General features: G+C 43.2%; 1 protein-coding gene across 1 annotated transcript; it reads right to left on the reverse strand.

The window, feature by feature from the left end:
• Positions 1–292: 292 nt before the first annotated feature.
• hspa4b (heat shock protein 4b) lies at positions 293–21,191 on the reverse strand. The gene is made up of 19 exons (XM_063190045.1): positions 20,914–21,191; positions 20,390–20,447; positions 19,980–20,120; positions 19,506–19,628; positions 19,124–19,223; positions 18,001–18,134; positions 16,393–16,637; positions 15,124–15,200; positions 14,582–14,733; positions 12,935–13,041; positions 12,083–12,216; positions 11,569–11,756; positions 9,705–9,800; positions 7,422–7,580; positions 7,167–7,292; positions 4,553–4,660; positions 4,065–4,184; positions 2,703–2,864; positions 293–1,410 (listed from the first exon to the last, which is right to left on the reverse strand). The coding sequence occupies exons 1-19, from the start codon at positions 21,018–21,020 to the stop codon at positions 1,213–1,215; spliced, it is 2,535 nt and encodes an 844-aa protein (XP_063046115.1). The 5' UTR covers positions 21,021–21,191; the 3' UTR covers positions 293–1,212.
• Between the last annotated feature and the right edge of the window lie 1,209 nt (positions 21,192–22,400).

The raw sequence follows: 22,400 nt of genomic DNA on the forward strand, positions 1-22,400 counted from the left end.
TTTCTCTCATTTAGATGAATTGCACCGTTTAATGTTTTGTATGCGAGGTTCCAAGTAAAATCCAAAGCATTGTGCTACATGTTGGAAGCAATGAACTTTCTAATGTTTTTTGAACATAGCATATTATGTAATAATCGTGTCTACTATAATACATAAATGACAGCCCAAGTTGGAAACAAGAGCACCCTGACAGAAAATGTCCATGCATTGCCAATTTTGAAAAGAACCATGATGCCTGACTGATAGTCATATTACCTTTCCAGGCACAAAATGAAACTGGGAACAAAAAAGCTCTTTTAAGATCAATATTTATTAAAACGAAAATTTTTGACACAGACCTCAACAGTTTTTAAGCTCACAAAAGAAAAAAAACGCCAGTATGGATACGCTTTTGTCAATATAACCAGGCTTATTGCATTATGCTTTCAATTTTTGCCCCCAAATCCAAAAAGAAAGTACATGCACCAGAGGTGGCCAGAGAGAGAGAGACAGAGAGACAGAGAACCATTTCTCTGACAGCCAGTAACGTCGACCCAAAGCATGGTTATGGTGGAATGACTAAAGAGCAGCATTACTGGGTAAACATGGAGTGCAGTTACATGCAAGGAACATTCCCATTTTCAATGATGGGCAAAATGGATTTACAAAAAGTTATACAATCCAGTGCCACAAATTCCAAATGACCTCGTTTTACCTGTCCAATCAACGTTAAACTTGGATTTTTTTTTTCGCACACCTCAGCTGGCAGGTGCTTCAGAGATGGCCCATGGGTCACTCAGCAGACAACTTGAAAAAAACTCCAATCAAGTCAGGCGATAAGCTGGTTGAATGATCACCTGGTTGAATTGGGCAGGTAAAACAAGGTCATACGCAATATGTGGCCCTAGATTGTAACTCATGAATCCATTTAGTCCATCACTTCCATTTTAAACGGAATGCTGGCAGTACTCAGTTTGCGCGCGGGCCGTGTAAATTCTTTATTCATTCCGAATGCGGCCGTGTTTTGGGAACATTCTGATTGCAGAACACCGTTATAACACATGGAAACGGAATATTCACAAACTAGTTCTAAACCGAATACTGAATATTCTGTTTAAAAACATATGCAACTGCGCTCATGGAGGGAGAGGGAGGGAGGGAAGAGTGTGGGGGAGAGAGAGAGAGAAAGAAAAATAAACAAGGGGTTGAAGAAGATTTTTTCCAGCTTTTGTTTTAGTCAAGGTCCATGTCTGGTTTGCTGTCGGTTGACTCCGTGCCCTCTGCGCTGGGGTTTTCGGAGCCTGCGGGCGGGGCCTCGCCGCCCTCCTGCCCGTTGACTGGGCCATTCTGCTCGGGTGCCTTGTCGTCCTTGGGGGCCTCTGCTTTGGGCTTGGGTTTGGTCAAGATGGGGTTACACGCCGAGTACAGCTCCTGGTGATATTCAAACAAGGTGTTTGTTATTGTGTGTTAAATAGTTACTGAGCTTACACTGTTCAACTGTGGGGGCTCACCGTCATCTAGACTTGCATTCAAATTTGGCTGTTGTAGCAGCACACTTTACTTCACGCATTTATTTTAAAATCCTGACATATTCCATAAGGAAACCTTTTGAACACCTTAGCTCCTTTGCTTCAAATGGGCTTTTGAGCAGATGAATGTTAACACTGGGAAAATGATGTGTTGGACGACCATTACCCAAAGGCTATTCAGCAAAGTGAACTACTAGAATAGCAACACCATCTACTACCAAATATATGAAAAGCGCCCAACTGGGAAACTCCAACTCCCATTGTCATTGTGACACAGCACTCCACAGCACACAAGTGAACACTGAACACAACAAAATTGTATTTATGCCTCACCCGTGCAAGGGGGCAGCCCCCAATGGCGCCCCAAGGGAGCAGTGCAACGGGACGGTACCATGCTCAGGGTACCTCATTCATGGAGGAGGATGGGGTGATGCATTAACACCAATGATTTTACTCTAAACCAGGTGAACAACCAATTTGGAGACGAACAAAAGTGGCATAAGGTCTACCTATGAGGCCATGACCATCATAACCAAATTCAGTGTTTTTGAATGTGTCATTCCCTTGTTATGCATTCATGTGGCTCTTTGGTTTGCCTTCATACACCCATCCCCCCCTCACCCCCCGTAGTTTTTTGTTTGCTCGTTGTACTGTGTTCAATGTGTGGGCTCACCAAAGTACATTCCTAGCAAGTGTATTTTTCTACTGTTGATATGGCTAATAGACATGACACTTTGCTTACATTCAGGGTTGCAAGATGAGACTGATGATTTCCAGCCCAAAAAATGCTCAAACCCCATCTGGAAGCACTAAATCCCGCCCAATTTGAACAAAGCTCTATTGATTTCTATAGCCATAAATTTGCAGGAAAACCCGCCCAAATGCCCCTTTTTACCCGCAGACGGCCATCCCGAAGTAGCCCAATTGAGCAGGTAACCGCCCAATCTGGCAACACTGCTTGCATTACCCAGCACAGTCCGCGGATCCTGGTTGTGTGTGTGTGTGCGCGCGCGTGCGTGTGTGCGTGCGTGCGTGCATGTGTTTGGAGCGCCACCAGGGGGCTCCAGAGCTGCATGCACATGCACACGCACACGCGCACGCACGCACACGCACACACAGTAGTGGAGCTCACGAAGCTGCGCGGGCGGAACTACAGGTCAGACAAGAGTCAGGCAACAGTCCTCCGGTCCTCACCTTTGTTTTTGACTGGATTTCCGTGACTTTGATGGCGGGCTCTGCTGACAGGCTCTGTTTGCTCTGCTGGTTCATCTTGCTGTTCATCCAGATCATGGCGTCGCTCACCAGCTTGTCTGCTTTCTGAACCTCCGCGTCATCCAGATGGTCGTACAGCTCATCCTGAGAGGCAGGCAAGAAAGAAAGAAAGAAAGAAAGAAAGAAAGGTCACTTTTTTTTACACAACATTACGTTGCATTTGGCAGACGGTGTTTAACTTACAAGCAACTTACAATATAATCATACCCAGGATATAATCATGGCCAACATCACTAGCAGATACAAAGTGCACATATACTTAATGTCTGAACTTGTACTTAATATGTGAAATATACAGAACAACCAGTGCAGATGCTAAGTAGGGTTTTTGGCTTGTTTGTTTTATAGTGCATTAGCACAGGGTTAAGTAGAGTACACACACATCATTTTCATGTTCTTCTAATAATAATTAGCTACAGTTTATCAAAGCAGCAGCAGTACGTGAACTGTATAGGGCTAGAGTTAGGTATGCGCATAATATTACATATCGATGCATATAGACACACTAAAACAGAAACCTCATAAAAAGGTGTTCCCGAAAGTGAAAGTACAGATGGCGATTGGTGTTTCGAGTCCTGAAAAGGGCAGACGACCATTCTGCATCCTAGCCAAAATGAAACCAGGGGCCTCTACACAAAAGTGAAACCTTGAGAATTGACACAACAATTAAACCAGGGGGTTCTAAATATTGGGCCAATTTACAGGAACAGAGAAAGATGATTGTCCACCTGCACTGTAAGGAGAAACTACGTAGTTCGTTTGTACCAAATCCATCTGATCTCTGACCCATCAATAACCTCATCTCATCATTTGACTTCGATGATTCTCCACATATCCAGTTTATGTTGATGGCATGGTAACAACAACCTATTAAATTCAGTCCCACAGATTTCAGAGCACTCTACGGATAATTTGGAAGTAAAAGAAAGTTGTGCCCTATGCTTTTTCTTTATTTATTATTTTACCGCTCCCTGACTATTACCCGTGTTATGTGTCCTGAAATGTCCATGTGGGAATTATGTGCATTTATGTGAGCTACTTGACACCTTAATTTCCCCCCCAGGGATCAATAGTTTTTTGTCTTTTTGACTTTATTTATGATAGTACAGTGAAGGAACAGTGACAGGAAGCGAGTGGGGAGAGAGACGGGGAAGGGCCAGCAAAGGACCCGGGCCGGGAATTGAACCCGGGTCAGCCGCATGGCAGGCGAGTGCCCTACCGGTTGGCCACGGCAGGGCCACCAGGGATCAATAAAGTTACTCTGCTCTACTCCACACCCCTCACCTTAGTCTTATAGGCCTCGATGATCTTCATGTACTGCTGGATCTGTTTGCCCAGCTCCTCAAAGGCCTTCGGCCGCAGCTCAGACTCGTTGTATCTGTCTTGGACGGGCTGGCCAAGTTTCTGGAGGAAGGGTGGAAAATGAAACAGTTTACTATACATGTATGGTTATACCATATGTGAGATGTTAATGTGACTTGTTTCCCTGGTAAAGGTATAAAGGTAAAACAAAATCAATTAAAAAAACTATACATTCATATAATTATCCAAATCAGACAGTGGAGTTGGTAGAGTAGATGTATAGCACATGCCATGCAATCGTGCAGCTCAAAGTGCTTTATAAAAGAATGTGACAGTTTTTAGCAATGCCTGGTATCCCCTCGGAACAGCAACAGGGTTGAAGAACTACACAATTTACATATAACCAATCAAGTCACACACGGGAGCTAACCATGGAGGTTAAAAACATTTATTCAGCGTTTTTGACCAACCTTAAGATCTGCAAGTTTGTCGATGTAGACCTGTTTTGGCTGGTCCTCTCCCTCCTCGTATAACCAGTTCTCTGTGTCCTCCAGCTTCAAGGAGAAGGAATCCCGATCCTGAAAAAGACCAGAGAAGACCAGTAAGGTTCACAGTTCTAGGTAGTATCCCAATGGTATACTGAGTTACATACTGAGCCGCATACTGGTGAGCAACAGTGCTTTTCATAAGTATTTACTAGATATTTAACTAATATTTACTATTATGACCAAAGTACAGAACCTATTGCAGCTAAAAATGTCTATTTCTGGAAATTCAAAATGGCAGACCATGGATGAAAAATTCAATTTTCCCAGTCATAATGAATACTTTGTGAATTTGTGGAAAAGGTCACATTTATGGATGGGCAGCATGCCGTCTGTCCTTAAAGTCCTTAAAAATATTACACAGTGCACCTTTAAACTTGTAAATTTCAGAAACACTGTAAGAGTAGAGCAAAACGAGAGGCATAAGCTTTTAACCACTGAACAGCAGGGGGTGATGTGGCGCACTGCGTGTACTGGAGCACTCGTGCCATGTGCACGGGGACCTGGGTGGTTTCCCGGCCCTACCCTCCTATCTCCCCAAACCTTTCCAGTCACATCTTCAAGGCGAGAAAAGCCCCAAAAATACTGAACTTTGAGTATGTATATGAGATGGTGAAAGCGACTCTGTATAACAGGGTCACCGTCACAATAGTGTACACTGTAGCTGTGAGACATACACTTAATATTAAATATTGAAGAAATTACCTTAGCATTTGAGCAACTAACTAATAATCAGCGTTGCCAAGCGAACATGTTAGCCAAATCAAGCTGCAGGTTTTGACCATTAAGTGGTTAAACCATACAACTATGCACATCTGCACATCAACCTTAGTCAGAGTAGAATACATGATTTCCCTAATGAGACGCATACCGTCACCTTCTGAAAAAGTCAGTATGATGACTAGGTGCACCGTCACAGTTCTCAACAGTCAGGAATCTTTTCAATACCATACGTCAGATAACCTTTTGTTTACAGTTTGGTCTGTTGCCGTGAGAACCATGCAGGGCGTTGGCTGTTCTTAAGGGCAGGTAGCACACAGGGAAAAAAAGACATCATAAGATCAAAGTGCATGTGTTCTGTATCATTAATGGCAGCAAGGGGGTCCATTATTTCAAGGAACTTGAATTTGCCCTTCATATCATCTCAGATCATGTGTAAACTAGATATCAAATAGATCATGACACTAAGTAACAGTGCAAGAAAGTGTTTGAGCTCGGCTCCATGCCTACTGTGTGTGTGTGTGTGTGTGTGTGTGTGTGTGTGTGTGTGTGTGTGTGTGTGTGTGTGTGTGTGTGTGTGTGTGTGTCCATAAATGAGCACTGCAGGAATCAGGGCAATCACCCCTTACAGTCAAATCGGCCAGATGATTACTTTGCGTTGAGCACGTTACAGAGTTAAAGCTGCAGCTACATCGACTGTTGACTACACTACAATAGTAATAAAGATAATAAAGTAATACAGATAGTGGTTGTGTCTGGATTGGGAAACATAAAGACTGCATTTAGTGATTTCCAAAAGCTTTGCAACAGAGAGAAGACACCGCAGATGGGAAGCCAAAGCACTAGATTCATCTCAGAGGGGGATGAATAAAATAGCACGTTATGAAGGTCTGGCCATTTGTCTCTGAAAAGCTGACGTAATAAAGTACAGAGCTCACGATCAATGAACAGAGCAAGAGAGCACACTGTCCAATTAACATGTTTGGGTTAAGTTACATATATTGCCTACAAAAAATTTACTAATCTGTGCGTGTGCAGATTTGTGTGGATGAACGTTCAACCTTTGTTATAGTGCGCCGAACGCTCTTGCTTACAAAATACCTAACGTTAACCATCAGGTTGGAAAAAAACTGATTCAGGCAAGCGTTTATTCACCCTGATTGCTACTGATTACAGATTCTATCTCAAGAGGAGAACTACAATGTTGCTTTAAGCACACAAGTCCACCTGGACATGGACGAGAGAAAGCCAACTGGACAATGAAATCAGCTCAACACAAGACAAACAGGATTTGGCAGGTGGGAGAGGAAATGGAGCTTGGTGCATGCACACACACACACGCGCGCGCACGCGCGCGCACACACACACACACTTTCAGAACTGCACTCTTAAAACCTGCTTTGTTTGCCAATGTTCTCAAAACAATTGCTGCTTCCAAACAACAAACATATCCTTTCCACAGAGCCACTGAATATCATCAAGTAAAACCGCATGGCTCGAGAACGGCGTTCATTTTCTGTCCAATTTCTTTAACAAAATATTTTTGGGGGGCTTTTAACGACTTCATTGTGATAGGATAGTGAAGACTAGACAGGAAAGAGGGGGAAAGATCTGAAAATGACCCAGGCTGGACTCGAACCTGGGTCCTCATGTATATGGTACGGGTGCTCTACGCAGTACGCCACTGCACTACGTTTTCTGTGTTTCCATTTCTCCTGACCGCAAGGCGGTGCTTTCAGATCATCCGGAACTGACAGCACCATGGTAACCATAGAGCACATTGCATGTTGGAATACTGAGGAGAGGAGAGGGTACTCACGCTTTCGCTGATGAACTTCTCGTACAAGCCGTGCAGTTTGTCGCGCATGTCGTACACGTACTCTTCTACGCTGTTCTTGGCATCGTTACGCTCCTTCTCCAGTTTGTCCTGCATGATCATTTTACCCTGGAAGAAAGAAAATATAAAAATGAGTTCAATCTAGTTCAGCTTTTTCAGCAAATCGTAAATAAGCTGCATAAGAACAACATTGCTATGTGTGCATGGCAGCAATTTGTTTTTGGCCGGTAATCTTACCTCGTTTTCGACGAAAAGGTTAAGCATGTCGTTGGCGAGCTGCCACTGCGGACTGTTCTCGATGGGAAGCTCGTGGATTTTTGTCTTGACTTTGGGCTTCTTGGCCTGTGGAGGTTGGTCTGCCTTCTTCTCCTGCTTGCCCTCCTCTGCTGGTGAGGTCTATATATAAAAATAATCATTCAATCCATGAATATAGAGAGTACTTTATGTTATAAAACAAATGAAACAATATCCTTGTAACAGATGGAAGTTAGGCCAAATCTGGCACAATGCACAAAATGGCAACATTTAGGCTGTAATTGTACATGGTCCCTAATGAATTGAAATTGAATAGTAGTAAGGACAGTCGTGCATTGCTCCAGGGACTGTAACCAATACAGTCACTAACCATAAGTCACTTTGGATCAAATGTCAGTTAAATGTAATGTAATCTTATCATTTATTTATATAACGAGAGTGTAATAATCATTATAGTCAGAGAACCATCCACCACAACAATCAATCACGGCAGTCTGCCACCACATCACCGTAGGCTGAAATGACTCCATCAGCAGGCACTGACACGGGCTGCTAAATCAAGTGTCACAGGAGACCAAGATGGCTGCCGTTACCATGTCAACACACTTGACACCTCAGCACCAGGCACCCTCTGCTCAGTCATGCATTGAACCAAGGATGGTAAAACACGCACATGCACGCGCACACACGCACGCACACACACACACGCATGCACACCTCCCTACCAGATTGTCTGGAAATCAGGTATTACTTAGTGTGAACTGACATGATTTAAAGGGACAGTTTGGTCAATTTCAACATGCAGTTGTATTGCTCACGCTACCCTTGACTTGTCAGTACCTGGTGATGCCACATTTTTCGGCTCAGCCCTTTCCGAGATATGAGCAATTCTAATGGGGGCAGCGTTTGTTTACATTTTAAAAAAATGAAACATAGGCCAACTCCAAATATTTTCCCAAAAGGTACTGCTGTTTGCTAGTTGTCTGCTGATGTTTTATAACCTTTTGGATGTTTTTGGGAATAAATAAAAATGTTTTTTCGAAATGTAAACAAAGAGCTGCCCCCATTACAATGACCAGGATCTCGGAAACGGCTGAAGAAGAAGAAAAAAAAATCTCAGGCACTGACAAGTCCAGGGTAGTGTGAGCATTACAACTGCATGTTGAAATTGACCAAACTGTCCCTTTAACATGGTTTGCTTAAGGACCGATAACTCACTGGGGTCCGACAATGATCATGTTGGGGATTTGACATTGCACAAATCAAAACTGCAATGAAAAGAACCCACTCCCAACTGCATTATGCTTCAAAATGACACATTACTTATATGCACAGACCAGATATTTAAACACTATACACTAAATAACTCACTGGCTGTGTGTTCCAACAATGATACCGGTGGGGATATAACACGATGTGTAGAGATAACATATTTCACAAATGTAATCTGTGTTGCCTTTTAAAGTGATACTGTCCCATTTTTGGAAATAATCTCTCCTTGAGTTAAATGATTGAGTTTTACCTTTCTCTTGTATTTTCAACCAATGCAGACATAGACTCTAGACTCTATATAGTCTTGCATCCCTCCTCTAATCTCGTCCCATCCCGTCACTGTTGTCTATTGTCGATTTCACTCCTTCAGTCAGTTTTCTCTGCACTCTGTCACTGTACCTCAGTGTCACTCCTACTCCCACGAAAGAAACAAAAAATGGAACCCGGTGGAGAATGTAGAAATCAAGCATCTTGTGCAAGCCAGATTGCGCAAGGCCACTTTTACTTGTATCAAAGATGTTCTTAGTCGAGAAAGATATCCCCAAACTCCACCCAACCAAATGCAAAGGAGTGTGCTCAAAGTTGGTCTCCTAAGGGGGCGTTTTCCCCTCCTCCTTCTTCTCTGTTAGTGGTGTTTGGTGGCAGCTTGCACAAGAAGAAGTGCCCTACCGCCATCTAGAGTGCTAAGGGAACTCCATTTATTCTCAAACTCAAGACTCCAATGGTCTCCTACCTGAAGGTCTCCTACAGGGGCGCTCATCTGGCATCACATGGATCCCACAAAAGTATGAGCCTGAACTATCTTACTAATAGATGATCGTTGCTTGTATCGCCTCCCCCTCTGACCTCGTTCTCTCTTTGTCATGTATAGAGACATCCTTGATGACGTCTCAATGAGGCAGCAAGGTGGAAAAGCAGAGGAAACAGCTGAAAGGGTGGATATTGACCCAGCATGTACCCAGCAGGGTAAGTAGTAGTGCAGAGGAAACCCACCTCCATCTCATCTGCCTCGGCCTTCTTCTCGCCGTTCTCCCCAGCCTGGCCGTCGCCCTGGGCTTTCGTGTCTTCAGGATCGGTCTGCATTTTGCTCTAAAAAAGCGCAACAGGAAACATTACTGACAATCTAATTCTGGGCACATTCATATTCCTAACATAACAACTTCTAAGTGATGCTTATAACAATATTCACATAGCATAGTAAACTACATGAGCCATAGCTAAACATATGTATTTGTCTTGCAGCTTGAACTGGTGTTGCATCATGGGAGATGGATCATAGCATAGCAGCCAGCTTTGTGCCAGACACTGTAATCCAATCACAACACTATCTGTGCATATGCACCAACCACAGCTCAGATGGGATGCTTTTTCTTTTTAATTCAAGTGCACAACATGTTGGGGACTAACGTTTCGATGGCAAGCCATCTTCATCAGAGTCCAAGTGCTCCGGTGTCTTCTCTTCGTTCAAGTGTATATTTCATTTTATGTTATAGCCTGGCTTATTAGTTAATTAACTATCTGGACCCTGCTACTGGTTGGCTATAGTCTGCTTGCCTGATTACCATGACTGCAAATCTCTTCGAGACTTGGTCTGACCAAGATCATAACAACTAACATTCTTAAACGGCATGGTTGACCCACCTCCCTTGGTTTGCTACTGGTCGAGGGCAGAATAGGCTGAGCCAAAGTTTAAACCAAACCAAACCATTTCTTAGTCCCCAATAGAACTCTGCTTAAACAACGTCACTGCCTAGAACACGCCTCTACCCAGGACGGTTGGTGGAAATGCTCAAAGTTGATTAGTTCCCGACAAAGTGGGTATAGTTCCCACTGTAGCGGGATTCCAACTCTACCTGATCAAGCTTTTGGCCTTAGTGTGTGTAGCTGAGCCAAACGCATTAGGCGCACTTCGCCAGTTTGATGCAATCTGCGCATGCCCACTGCCTAGCAAAAATCTTACTGCGTTGTCACAAACGAGCCTATTGCGTCACCACTAGGGCGGAGCCTGGGTAATAGTCTGCATCTCTTTCTCCTTCTCTGCGCTGGGCTCTATGTACTTCATATATTTGACATGCCATTAACCAAAAGGTTAGTGACATAAAGGCTAAGTAGCTTTTGTAACTAGGGATGGGACCGATCCAATACTGTATTGGTATCGGATTCAGATATTAACATAATTCACAGATCGAATCGCATAGGAATTTTCCCGACATTGAGCCAGGTGTAATGTTAATTTGAAATTTGCATATTAGTTTGCAGGATGGGATTGTTACTTTTTAAATTGCTACTTTTTACTAATTATTTGGTTTCCTGTTCTTCTGCCAGCCTTTTCTGACCATTTAGCCTACTTGGGCATACCTCAAGTTGACATACAAGCATATTTGTGGTTTTGGTATCGGATCGGAGTGGTATCGCTAGAGATATCCAAGTTTAGATATCAGGATCGGAAGTGGAAAAAATGTGTATCGGTGCATGCCTAATTGTGACTCTGCTGCTGGTTGGTCATAGTCTGTACCTCTTCCTCATCCTCTGCGCTGGGCTGTATGTAATTCATACATTTCACATGCCATTTACCTAGTGCCACATAGGATAAATAGCTATCCGGACCCTGTTGGCTTGCCGTACTGTATGTACTCCATGTACCGTATTGGCCCGAATATAAGACGTGGTTTTTGTCATAAAAATAGTACTCTAAAAAGGGGGGTCGTCTTATTTCCGCGCGCTAGACTAAATAGCGTCTTTTTTTTTAAACCCTGTTGGCTTGCCGTACTGTATGTAATTCATATATTTGACCCTGTTGACTTGCCGTACTGTACGTACTTCATATATTTGACCCTGTTGACTTGCCGTACTGTACCTCTTCCTCCTTCTCGGCGCTGGGCTGTTCCGTCTCCATGGGCTCCTCAGCATCCTCGGACTTCTGCATCTCCACCAGCGAGGCGCTGGACACGCTGAAGATGCCGTGGACGTTCATGCGCACCTTTACCTTGACCTTTGAACTCTCGCCCGTGGCCTGGGGCACCACCTTCTGGATCACATACTGGCCTGCGCAGGGAGGGACAGAAGAAAAAAAACAGTTGTGGACCGACTGGACTAAAATGTGAAAATCAATGCAAGAGACACTGCACGGATTCTGTACAAGATGTGGCTATGCACCATTTTTTTTTTCTTAAATTCAACAACACATGGATTATGGAATGCTTCCTCCCTTAAATTAAGCTCCACAAATGTAAGACATTCAAGCTGAAATTTTAAGCCAAAATAAGACTTTTCAGGGCCTTACTTGACAAAATTTTAATATAATACAAGACTTTTCAAGGGCCCATGGCCACCCTGTAGCAAACGATAAGGAGATGGGTGTGTGTGCTTGCCTATTGTGGGGTCTGGATAGGGCAGCTCCTTAGGGGTGTTGTAGTACGCCTCGAGGGAGAAAGGCTCCTTGCGGTAGAAGGTCAGCACTTTGGAGAAGGGGGCGGCATGGTTCTTTGGGAACACTTCACAATCACTGAGAGAGAGAGAGAGAGAGAGAGAGAGAGAGAGAGAGAGAGAGAGAGAGAGAGAGAGAGAGAGAGAGAGAGAGAGAGAGAGAGAGAGAGAGAGAGAGAGAGAGAGAGAGAGAGAGAGAGAGAGAATATGCAACAGGGTTAGTCACATGCCCAGACACTCATCAACCCAGTCAAAGACAGCAAAAAGACAGAATACGTCAGAATCACTGCAATGTGGAGACACCATGCATGCAGCAGGGGTTAGTTACCCACCCAGACAGACAGTTCTTCACCCTCAACAGACCAATGCCCTACAGGCCCATTCTCCAGAGATAAATACGTAACTTCTGATACCCACATTAGAATTAGAACTGAAGACTCTTAGTGAAATGTCTTCAAGATGTCCTTGAAAGTTACTCCACATAACGTTTAGCTGACAGTGTTTTATGTAAGTTTCTTTTTTTCTTAATATGTGTTGCTGTTTTTTGTTGTAAGTTCTGAAAGTGTTAATGTGCTTGCGTCTGGAACCATGTGTAGGCTGCCATTTTGACCTGGACATCCTGGCAGAAAAGATGCATAGTCTAAATGGGACAATCCTGGCTAAATAAAGGACAAATAACTAATTGATGGTAAAATAAAATTCGCTGACACTAATGATCGTATTTATACAGAACCGCCCTCGATCTGATCAACAATGACTATGCAGTGCAACATTAAAGGGGATCAAAAGTGGCGTACCTTAAACCTTCCTCAGCAGCGGAGTTCCATTTGAGGGAGACTGGATAGGGCACCACATCTGTGATGGAGAACTCGCGCACTTTGAAGGCAGGAGACAGGATGGCACACTGTAGAGGACACAGTAGAGGCAAAAATCGCATAAGAGAGAAAGATATGTTAAAACCCGCCCATCCAATGCAAAGGAATGTGCTCAAAATTCGGTCTCCTAAGGGGGCGTTGTCCCTCCATCTTCTTCTCTTTTTGTGGTGTTTGCACAAGGCGTGCGCTACCGCCATCTACAGCACTAAGGGGACTCCATTTATTCTCTACCTCAAGACTCAGACAAAACATGGATACCGGAAAATAACCCGCCTGATATATCTCCCTCTCATATACGATTCTCTGGTAGAGGGGAGGAGGAAGCAGGATTCATTATAATGGAATCGCTTAGGCCCTGCCGTGGAATAACGGTATAGGGCACTGGGTTACTACGCTGGCGACTCTGGTTCGATTCCAGTCCGGGTCATTTGCCGATCCTCCCCCCATCGCTCTCTCCCACTCACTTACCGTCGCCTCTCATACGGTTCTATCGGAATAAAGACAAAAATGCCCCTAAAGAATACTTTTTATAATCATAATGGAATAGCTTATACAATGCGTGCAGAATTATCAGGAAAATAAGTATTTTGACCCCATCGTCTTCATTTTTTGCACAATTTCCAACTCCAACCTGAACAGACATGAAAAACTAACGGATACATTTACATAGTAAGTACAGTAACACAAGATTTTTTTTTTTGTGCTTATTCTGCATTCACTTGGAAAACCACACCACAAACGCGGGAATGCCTGTGTCATCACTGAAGCAACACATCCAGATCTAATGTCCTCATTTCCTCCCACTTACACAACAAGTCTAATTATGTGCACAATTCCACACAGGAGAAAACAATACTTTGTCTACATACTTAGTGTAATCCGTTTCGAACGTGCCTTTTCAGTCATTCCATTACTATGCCCAGAAACATCCATCCAATGTGGAACATTTCCAAACTCTGTTTAGTTTTCTTGTCTTTACCAATCAGTGCTTGCCTTAGAATTCTGATCAGTCATTTGTCATCTGCAAGTTACATTTCTGTAGTATTCTTAGGAGGGCCATATTCATGTAGTCACACAAAGACATTTCATTTAATTAAATTTTCAATATAATTTGGGTTTTTTAGGGAAATAAGAGCTGTCTGTAAGGTATTTACATTGGTTTTTCGTTTACAAACATTTGTGTTGTGAGAAAAGGCCAGATGCTAAGCTGCCAACCAGGTGAGCTCATTTTTTGACCGACAGCAGCAGTTTCCAATAATCAGAGGTTGAACACTGCGCAGCCAGAGATTGTTTACAAGCGGTAAAGAGGTGTAGAGGTGTGGCATTTAGTGCAATGATATGGTATGATCCACCTGTGCTGAAAGACAGGGAGATGGACATCTGCGCTAATCATTAACAGGACAAGGTAGACAACAGTTGCTGAGTAAGAGGGATGCTGCCTGCGGAGATACAAGTGTCACAGGCACTGAGGAAGTCAGCAAAAAAAGAAAAGAAAAAAAAATAGAAAAACCAGTAGAGAGAAAAAAAAAGAGGGGTGAGGGGTGGGGGAGACGACGGAAAGAAGCAGACCTGCAGCGCACATCCTCTGGCCACGGCCTCGTCTGCGTTTAAAGTGGTGCTCAGCTCCTTCCCGAAGAATTTGCTGATTCGCTCTTTAACGGCCGGGATTCTGGAGGCTCCGCCCACAATTTCCACTGCGTAGATGTCCTCGTTCTTCAGGTCTGCTCAGACGGGCGACAAACAGGCACGTCAGCAACTCTACTGTCTCACCACCACATCACCAAACCCACCTCCCCTCACGAATCATAGCCACACACACACACACACACACACACACACACACACAACCCCAATAAAGTGTGTGTGCGCGCGCGAGCAGCACAGGAATGTGCAAATAATAATAATAATGTGTGTGTGTGTGTGTGTGTGTGTGTGTGTGTGTGTGTGTGTGTGTGTGTGTGTGTGTGTGTGTGTGTGTGTGTGTGTGTGTGTGTGTGTGTGTGTGTGTGTAGTAACGCTCAAACACACACATGCAACTTCATTTATTGGGCTCATAAGTCATAGCTGAGGCATGAAGGCATGGTAGGCCTGCAGTGCTTTGCTTTACTCACTGGCTTGCTCCATTACGCTTCGCAAGGGGGCCTCCACTTTAGTTAGCAGGTCTGCGCACATCTCCTCAAACTGACCCCTGAAAAACACACACACAGACATACAGGAAGCTGTTTAAGATACTGATGGCAATGCTTACCCTATTAGCAATTCTGGAAATACACAACAATTAACATTTAATCTAATACATACAAACTTTATATGGCTGTTTATTAGTGGCGTCAACAATAATCGATTCGGAAATGCATTGCAATGCGGGGCAGGACAATTCAATTATCGATTTGGCAAATGCCACTTCCGTGGGTATTTGCAGAGCAAATTAACTTTACATTAAGTTAAAGCACTTCAAAGCATTGAAAACTGCAGGATTGATACACACAAGTCAATAAAATGTTGTATCTGTAGTATCTGACTGCTCGTCATGACTGATGAAAAAATTCAGTAGAGATGTAATGCATTGCAATGCATCGTAGAATCTGACTGAATCAATTTGAATCGAAACCTACCAAATGTTAATCGAATCGAATTGTCAGGGCAGTGCCAATGCACACTGTTTATGACCACTCACACGTGAGACACTTAAAAAGTATAACTTGTTGCGAGCAAACTTCAATCTAAAAGTTTTTTAATATAGTGGCATTCAGGTTGGTAGACTCAGGTTGCTTTCTGACAAAACATGCATGTCCTTCCTTGAAGTCTTTTACAGGACAAACACGGCATAATACTATGACTGACTACTATAAAATACAGCCTTTTCCTAAAACAAGACCACATCTCTCCTCTTGCTGGCAAATGAACTATATTACATTACACTTACAGCTGAGCGGCTTACAATTATTTACAGGGTAATGGTTACAGTAACTGCAGCAATATGAGCTTAGGTGCCTTGCTCAAGGGCACCTCGGCCATGGAGAGAGGTAGGATGGGATTGGAACCTGGAATCCTCTGATCCAAAGCCCGGCATCTCCTTAACCACTAGGCCACTGCTACCCCACTATATCAGTCTCCCTCCCCGTTTCTTGTCTTTTTCCTTGTGGTCTAAAATCACTTGTCTAATTATCATTGACTTTCAAATTTCGTACCGAGATATTGGTCGGAAAAAGAAGATAACAAATAATGTTCTCCAAACTGCCTGGTTAACTCGCCTCCCTTGGTTTGCTACTGGCTGAGGACAGAAAAGGCTGTGTCGAAGTTTAAACCAAACATTTTCTTAGTCCCAATAGAACGTCAAAGTTGACTGCTTCCCAACAAAGTGGGAGGACTTCACTTGCCTGTTGAGTTTTCCGGTGACGTCGATGTCGTTCATGAAACACTCGATGTTGAGTGGCAGGTCGGAGCAGTTGGCGCTCATCAGCTTCTTGAGCTTCTCACACTCCTGGAAGAGGCGGACCAACGCCCGCGGCTTGGAGCGCACATCCAGCTTGTACTTCTTGGCAAACTCCTCGCAGAAGTGCTTCACCAGCATCTCGTCAAAGTCCTTGCCGCCCAGCTGATGATCGAAGGCCGCCGCGAGCACCTAGGGAGAAAAAGGGGAAAATAAATAAAGCCATTGAAAATAATAATTGTGTGTGTGTGTGTATATATATATATATATATATATATATATATATATATATATATATATATATATAGCATTTATATTGAGTCTTTCCACTCCTTTCAGCACTCAAAGCGCCTTCTAATGCATGCCTCACATTCACCAAATCACAACCGTATTATTCACACACTGGTGGCACCCTGCAACCAGGAGTAAGTGTCTTGCTCAGGGACACAGAGAAAGGGGGGGCTTTAACCTGCAGCCTTTCGTTTGCTGAGTAGGCTGTCCTACCACATGAGCTACAACAACCCCTTTACAAATGCAGACCATGTACCAAAAATAAAAATAAGAAAGATATGGAAAAACATTGACCTCAAACGGGAATCGCTGCCAATGTTTGTGTGCATCAATAACATACGGACATACGGATATGGACATGCAAATTAAAACAAATCTTTTCATTTTCTTTAATGGTAGTTGTTATTCATCATCATCATCATCATCATCATCATCATCCCATACATGCATGTTACGTTAGATGCGTGGTTCTCACCAGCACCCCTAGTGCTCCCCAATGCCCCCTGAGGGGCTGTAGAGTCCCCGTTGCGAAAAACTGTTAGGTGAACATTGAGTAGTAGAGCCATTTGCTGTCAAATCAGTGTACCAGTTGTGTGAATTACATACACTGCCACATTGGCATTGCACAGTATATGCAGTTATTGCCGTCATGAGACCATTATGCTCACAGAAATCCCTGAGTGAAAAAGGAAAGAATTCAATATTCCATTCAACCAGAAATCGACAAATGTGACAAGTGCAACTATACCCTAGGAAACTAGTCTTTTGTATGGCAGAAAAAAAAAAGTTAAGGGCCATACACACACGTCGCTGCTAGTTACTCGCTCAGCAAATGAAGTCAATAGAATGTCGATGTGTTTCAGCGAGACTTGCAGGCGAGTACTGTACAAGCGATGCAATGTGGGCGGATCGCGAGTTGAAAATATTTTATCTTCGAGCGAGGCCAGTAAGCGAGTAACCAATTGGAATGCAGAGTTCGGTACTTCTCGCCTGTTCATTGGCAGTTAAAGCCGCGGGAACTTTCAGCGAACGTTCCATGAAAGAGTGGCAAGTAGGCGAGCAAGCGAAAAGCTAGCTTTGTGTGTGTACGCCGCTTTACTCATGGATTCATGGAGTGCATATGTTCACTTATTATTCAACACGGTCTACGCATTTCATGATATTCCCCACTGTTTATTCCCTAGTGCTGACATTGCAACCTATTACAGGGCATGTGTGTGTGTGCGCCACCACAGTGACTTGTAAGGACTTGACGTTGGCATACCTTCAGCTTGCCTTTGTTGAAGGCGCACACAGACACTTGGTAGCCAGAGTGCCCGAGGTCCACAAACACCACCGTCCTCGGCTTCTCCTCTGGATTTGGCAGATCCTGCTTATAAATACCGTACGCCAAAGAGACTGCAAAACAAGAAGGCAAAACAAACAAGCAAAACCCATTTAGTTCAATAAACATCTCTCACCCACTCATTTTTAATAAACTTTTATTACACTACTACAGTATGGCGCAGACCAACTATCTAAAAGAAAGACATAAACGTCTACCTGCAACGCCACAAAGCTGTGCAATTTTGTTGCTGCAACCATTTTTTTGCATAATGATTACTAGTGAAAAACGCAGATTGTTAAAGTGACTGCCAAACGCCTTTGTGCTTTTCAAATGTTACTGCAAGTAGTCAGGTTTATGCATGATATTGACATTAGCAGTAAATCAACTCTGCTTGCGAAGAGTTATTCAGCCATCGGATAAGTTGCTCCACAACACTGAAGCTTTCTCATTTCCTCATTGTGAAAGACATGACGCAGCAAAAAAGACCGTTCACATTACTATGTTGTTCTGACAATTCTTGCTTTCTATTACTGGATTTTGGCAGGTAGCCATATAATTATTGGAGTAAGGCCCTCTCCCCTGCGTGGTGTTGGGCTCCTGCATCATGTTGGCAAACAATGACTGCATCCCACACCACTCTCGTAACAAGTCTTCATATGGACATTTTGTCCAGTATACATAATGGTATACATGAAAAGCACTCTTCCACAAATACAAATTCATGAAAAAAAACAACAACCAAACTGCAGATGCGTATTCATTGCCAGAGAAATGAATTATGCTACAACAACAACATTGAGCTTGAGACACACAGGAGGATAACGTGAAAGACGATTATTAGTTTAACTCAAAGTTAAGATTTTTTTAATGTTGAAATGAAATTGATGATGTTCATGAAATTGTTTATTTTGACGCAGTGTGACTATGGCGATGGTTTGTTTTGATGGCTACACCAGTAGGAATTACCCAGAGGGCCCCACAGATTTGTTACGGTTGTCAGATATAAACCATCTCAGCACCCTTAGGCTCTTTTTTTCCCCCTCCTAAACTCTTTTGGTACCTGCAGTGGTTTCGTTCATCAATCGCAAGCAGTTGAGGCCAGCGATCTGTGCAGCATCTAAAACAGACCTCCTCTCCGCATCGGTGTAATAGCTGGGAATCTGTCCATCACATACAAACAAACACCATATTTAGCTGACAGAGTGAACCTGATGAAGCAGTAGCGAAACGCGTTGTTCACCAAATAAACTACCAGCAAAGATACCAGTGTGCGGTGATTCATCCTTCATTTACTTGGATTACTCTTACTGCACATCACCAGCACCTGGACAAGTGGTTGTGCACAGGGACGTTACTTTGAGTACCATATTTAGCTTTTTGCATTCATTTCAAGAATCAAATGGGTCAAAGTGTTGCCTGGGGGCGAGAAAGAATTCACTCACAGATATAACACAGTCGGCAACAGGCTTTTTCAGAGCACTTTCAGCTGTCTCTTTGAGCTTGGTCAGCAGCATGGCTGTCACTTGCTCGATGCTGAAGACTTTTTCCTCCTCCATGTACATCACCTGCAGGAAGAAAATGATACATTTTAGTTCAGAAATCACACATTTGTCATTAAAAATGTACAACATTCACACCAGTCAAGCCTCTGCACTCATTTATTTTTTATATATATATTTTTTAAATACTGTTTTTCTCATGCTCCAACACGTTTGAATTCAGAGGATTAACAGCTATTGAAAAACTAAAACCACTCCCTCAGCAACTGGTCCATCAAAATGCACTCTGTCAGACAAGATGAGCTCACACCTAAAGCATTCGGAAAAACTACTGATGGTTTATACTGCCACCTCAATGTGGGATCATGGGCATAAGACAGAATGTGATATCAAGCATTATCAAATAAAATCTCTCACCTTGATGCCAGTTGTCCCTGCGGGCATCTGGGCTAGATCATACACCAGGCCGGATTTGATACTCTGAACAAATGGATCGGAAAAGGCCCTGCCGTGGAACCGCTTGAAACCCTGGACCGTGTTTTTGCAGTTGGTCACAACCTGGATGGGTTACACATATAATGGATACATCACACGTTTAAGGCATCAAATGTATCAATGCTTCGCATGTAGGCCTACCGTAGTGTCCCGTTAGTCACCAGTCACAAAATGTTAATCTACTGTCAGTAACAACTGACTGGTTACAGTGAATAGTATAACGATTACATCCGACGTGTCCATCAACACATCCATGACCTGCTCAGAAATGAATGAACCTGCCCCATCATAACGGACCATCCCTTAGTCATTGAATGAATTAGAAATCTCACCTGGCTTTTTGCGGCAGCGCCTATGGAGCGATTTCTTGGACCAAAGGAGACACATGCTCTGAAATACAAGAAATTACTTGATTAACCCCAACGGCGATATTCATGACAGTTAATCACCCAGGCCGTACACTTGTTCGCTGCCAAACCTCCGGCATTGGCGCTTACGTTGAGACACTCCTAAATGTAACAGGCCTGAAGTCAATCGCTACACGTTTCCTTATTCCATTACTGAATGGCACATACATCATCCGCCAGAAAGTTCCATGAAAGTGTAAGGTGGTGGACCCTCTTAAGTTAGATTAGTTACCACATTCATTAACAATGTTGCTCAACCTTTGAGCTAGCCTGCTAACCCGATTGACTATCCCCCAGAGTAGCTATATAGCTAGCCTGGTGGTCATGACACATTGTTTTAAGAACACATGCTCCTCGAGTTCAAAAACACACTAGAAAATGGACATGTTGTGCTTCAACACACCAAAACACCACCGAAATTTGAACACATTAGCAGAAGATATACTTACGGCGTGCATCGGTCGCTGTACTCATTAGCTATCGTTTCAATCCCCCCAGCACGGGCTACTGCAATATAGCAGTTCAGATAACCAACGTCGAATCCCACCACAGACATCTTATCTCAGCTTTTATAATGGTTCCCGGAATTCCTAAGTGACAGAATATTATTCAGAATACAAAATCCAGTCTCCAGTTATTTAAAAATAGTTAAATCGCTGGATGGTTAATTCATTATCTCCCGTTACTGCATGAGGCTGGCAACTAGCTTTGTGCCCAGCTCGCCGGTTTCTCATTGAAGACGGCGTGACAGACGCACAATTTCCGGTGTCGAAGCGTCACGAAAATTCGAGCACTTTCTCCGCCAATTCAAAATAAAGGTAGTTTAAAACTTTTATTTTGTACATCAATTTCACTCTACAGTGGCAGTGTACAATGGCGATAGGCATAACATTTCTAAACAAATCACAGGTTTTCTAAATTGATTTGACAGAAATGACTCGCTCTGTGAAGAAAAATGTTTTAAAATGTTTTTTTTTGTGTCATCTATGAAGACAACATAGGTCATCAAAATATCCTATTTTAGGTAATGACATTTACAGTATTAGGTAGGCTATTAATACAGTTCCTCAAAACTGTGCTATATTACTGAATGACTAGTACACTTATAATACATGTATTTGAGTCACAAACATGCATTCGGCATGTCAGTCATAGGAAAGACTTAAGGAGGGGAACATCCTCTCTTTATGGGCAGTTATGGGTAAGCGGTTAGGGCCTCAGACTTGTAGCAGGTTGCTGGTTTGACTCCCGTCCCGACCCACCAGGTTGGGGGTGGTAATTAACCAGTGCTCTCCCCCATCCTCCTCTATGACTGAAGTACCCTGCGCATGGTACCGTCCCGCTGCACTGGTCCCTTGGGGCGCCATTAGGGGCCGCCCCCTAGCACGGGTGAGGCATACATGCAATTTTGTTGTGTGCAGTTAACACGTGTGTGCTGTCTGACAATGACAATGGGAGTTGGAGATCGCCAGGTGGGCTTTCAATTTCACTTCACTTTATCCCAATGCCATGCTTTCCTTCAGGCACTGGAACTACCTGAAATCTTCACATCATTAACCATTTGTCCACAGCTAGTATATGAGGGGATACCTCAATAATAATAATAGTAATGATGGAAATAATAATAAACAAAGTTCCTCTTAGATTCTTGCTCTTCATTTCTTCAAATGTAAATCTATATTTCCTTCTTATCAATTACACAAAGGGAAGTTGAAAACTGGGCATACTTTTTTCCAGGTCGGCTGGGGAATACACAGCGATCAGCTTCATATACAAGACACATGAGGAAAATTCACACAGAAAACAATGGAATTATTCCACAACAGGCGAGTAATTCATGAAGAATCACTGTCTGGGTTGACAGTAAATGTAGGCCCTAATTGTCATGATGTATTACTAATTCACTTTGTCCTTTGGGATTATTAAAGTTATTCTA

The sequence above is a fragment of the Engraulis encrasicolus genome, chromosome 23 (assembly GCF_034702125.1).
Source record: "Engraulis encrasicolus isolate BLACKSEA-1 chromosome 23, IST_EnEncr_1.0, whole genome shotgun sequence".
In the NCBI taxonomy this organism is placed as follows: Eukaryota; Metazoa; Chordata; class Actinopteri; order Clupeiformes; family Engraulidae; genus Engraulis; species Engraulis encrasicolus.

What these genes read in the sequence shown, in the direction of transcription:
- hspa4b (XM_063190045.1), bottom strand. Translation starts at nt 21,020, where the DNA reads ATGTCTGTGGTGGGATTCGACGTTGGTTATCTGAACTGCTATATTGCA. An exon ending in CTATCCAGACCCCACAATAG is followed by an intron (nt 11,757 to 12,082) that starts GCAAGCACACAC and finishes CTCCCTGCGCAG; the next exon opens with GCCAGTATGTGATCCAGAAG. An exon ending in TCGAGGCCTATAAGACTAAG is followed by an intron (nt 2,865 to 4,064) that starts GTGAGGGGTGTG and finishes CCTGCCTCTCAG; the next exon opens with GATGAGCTGTACGACCATCT.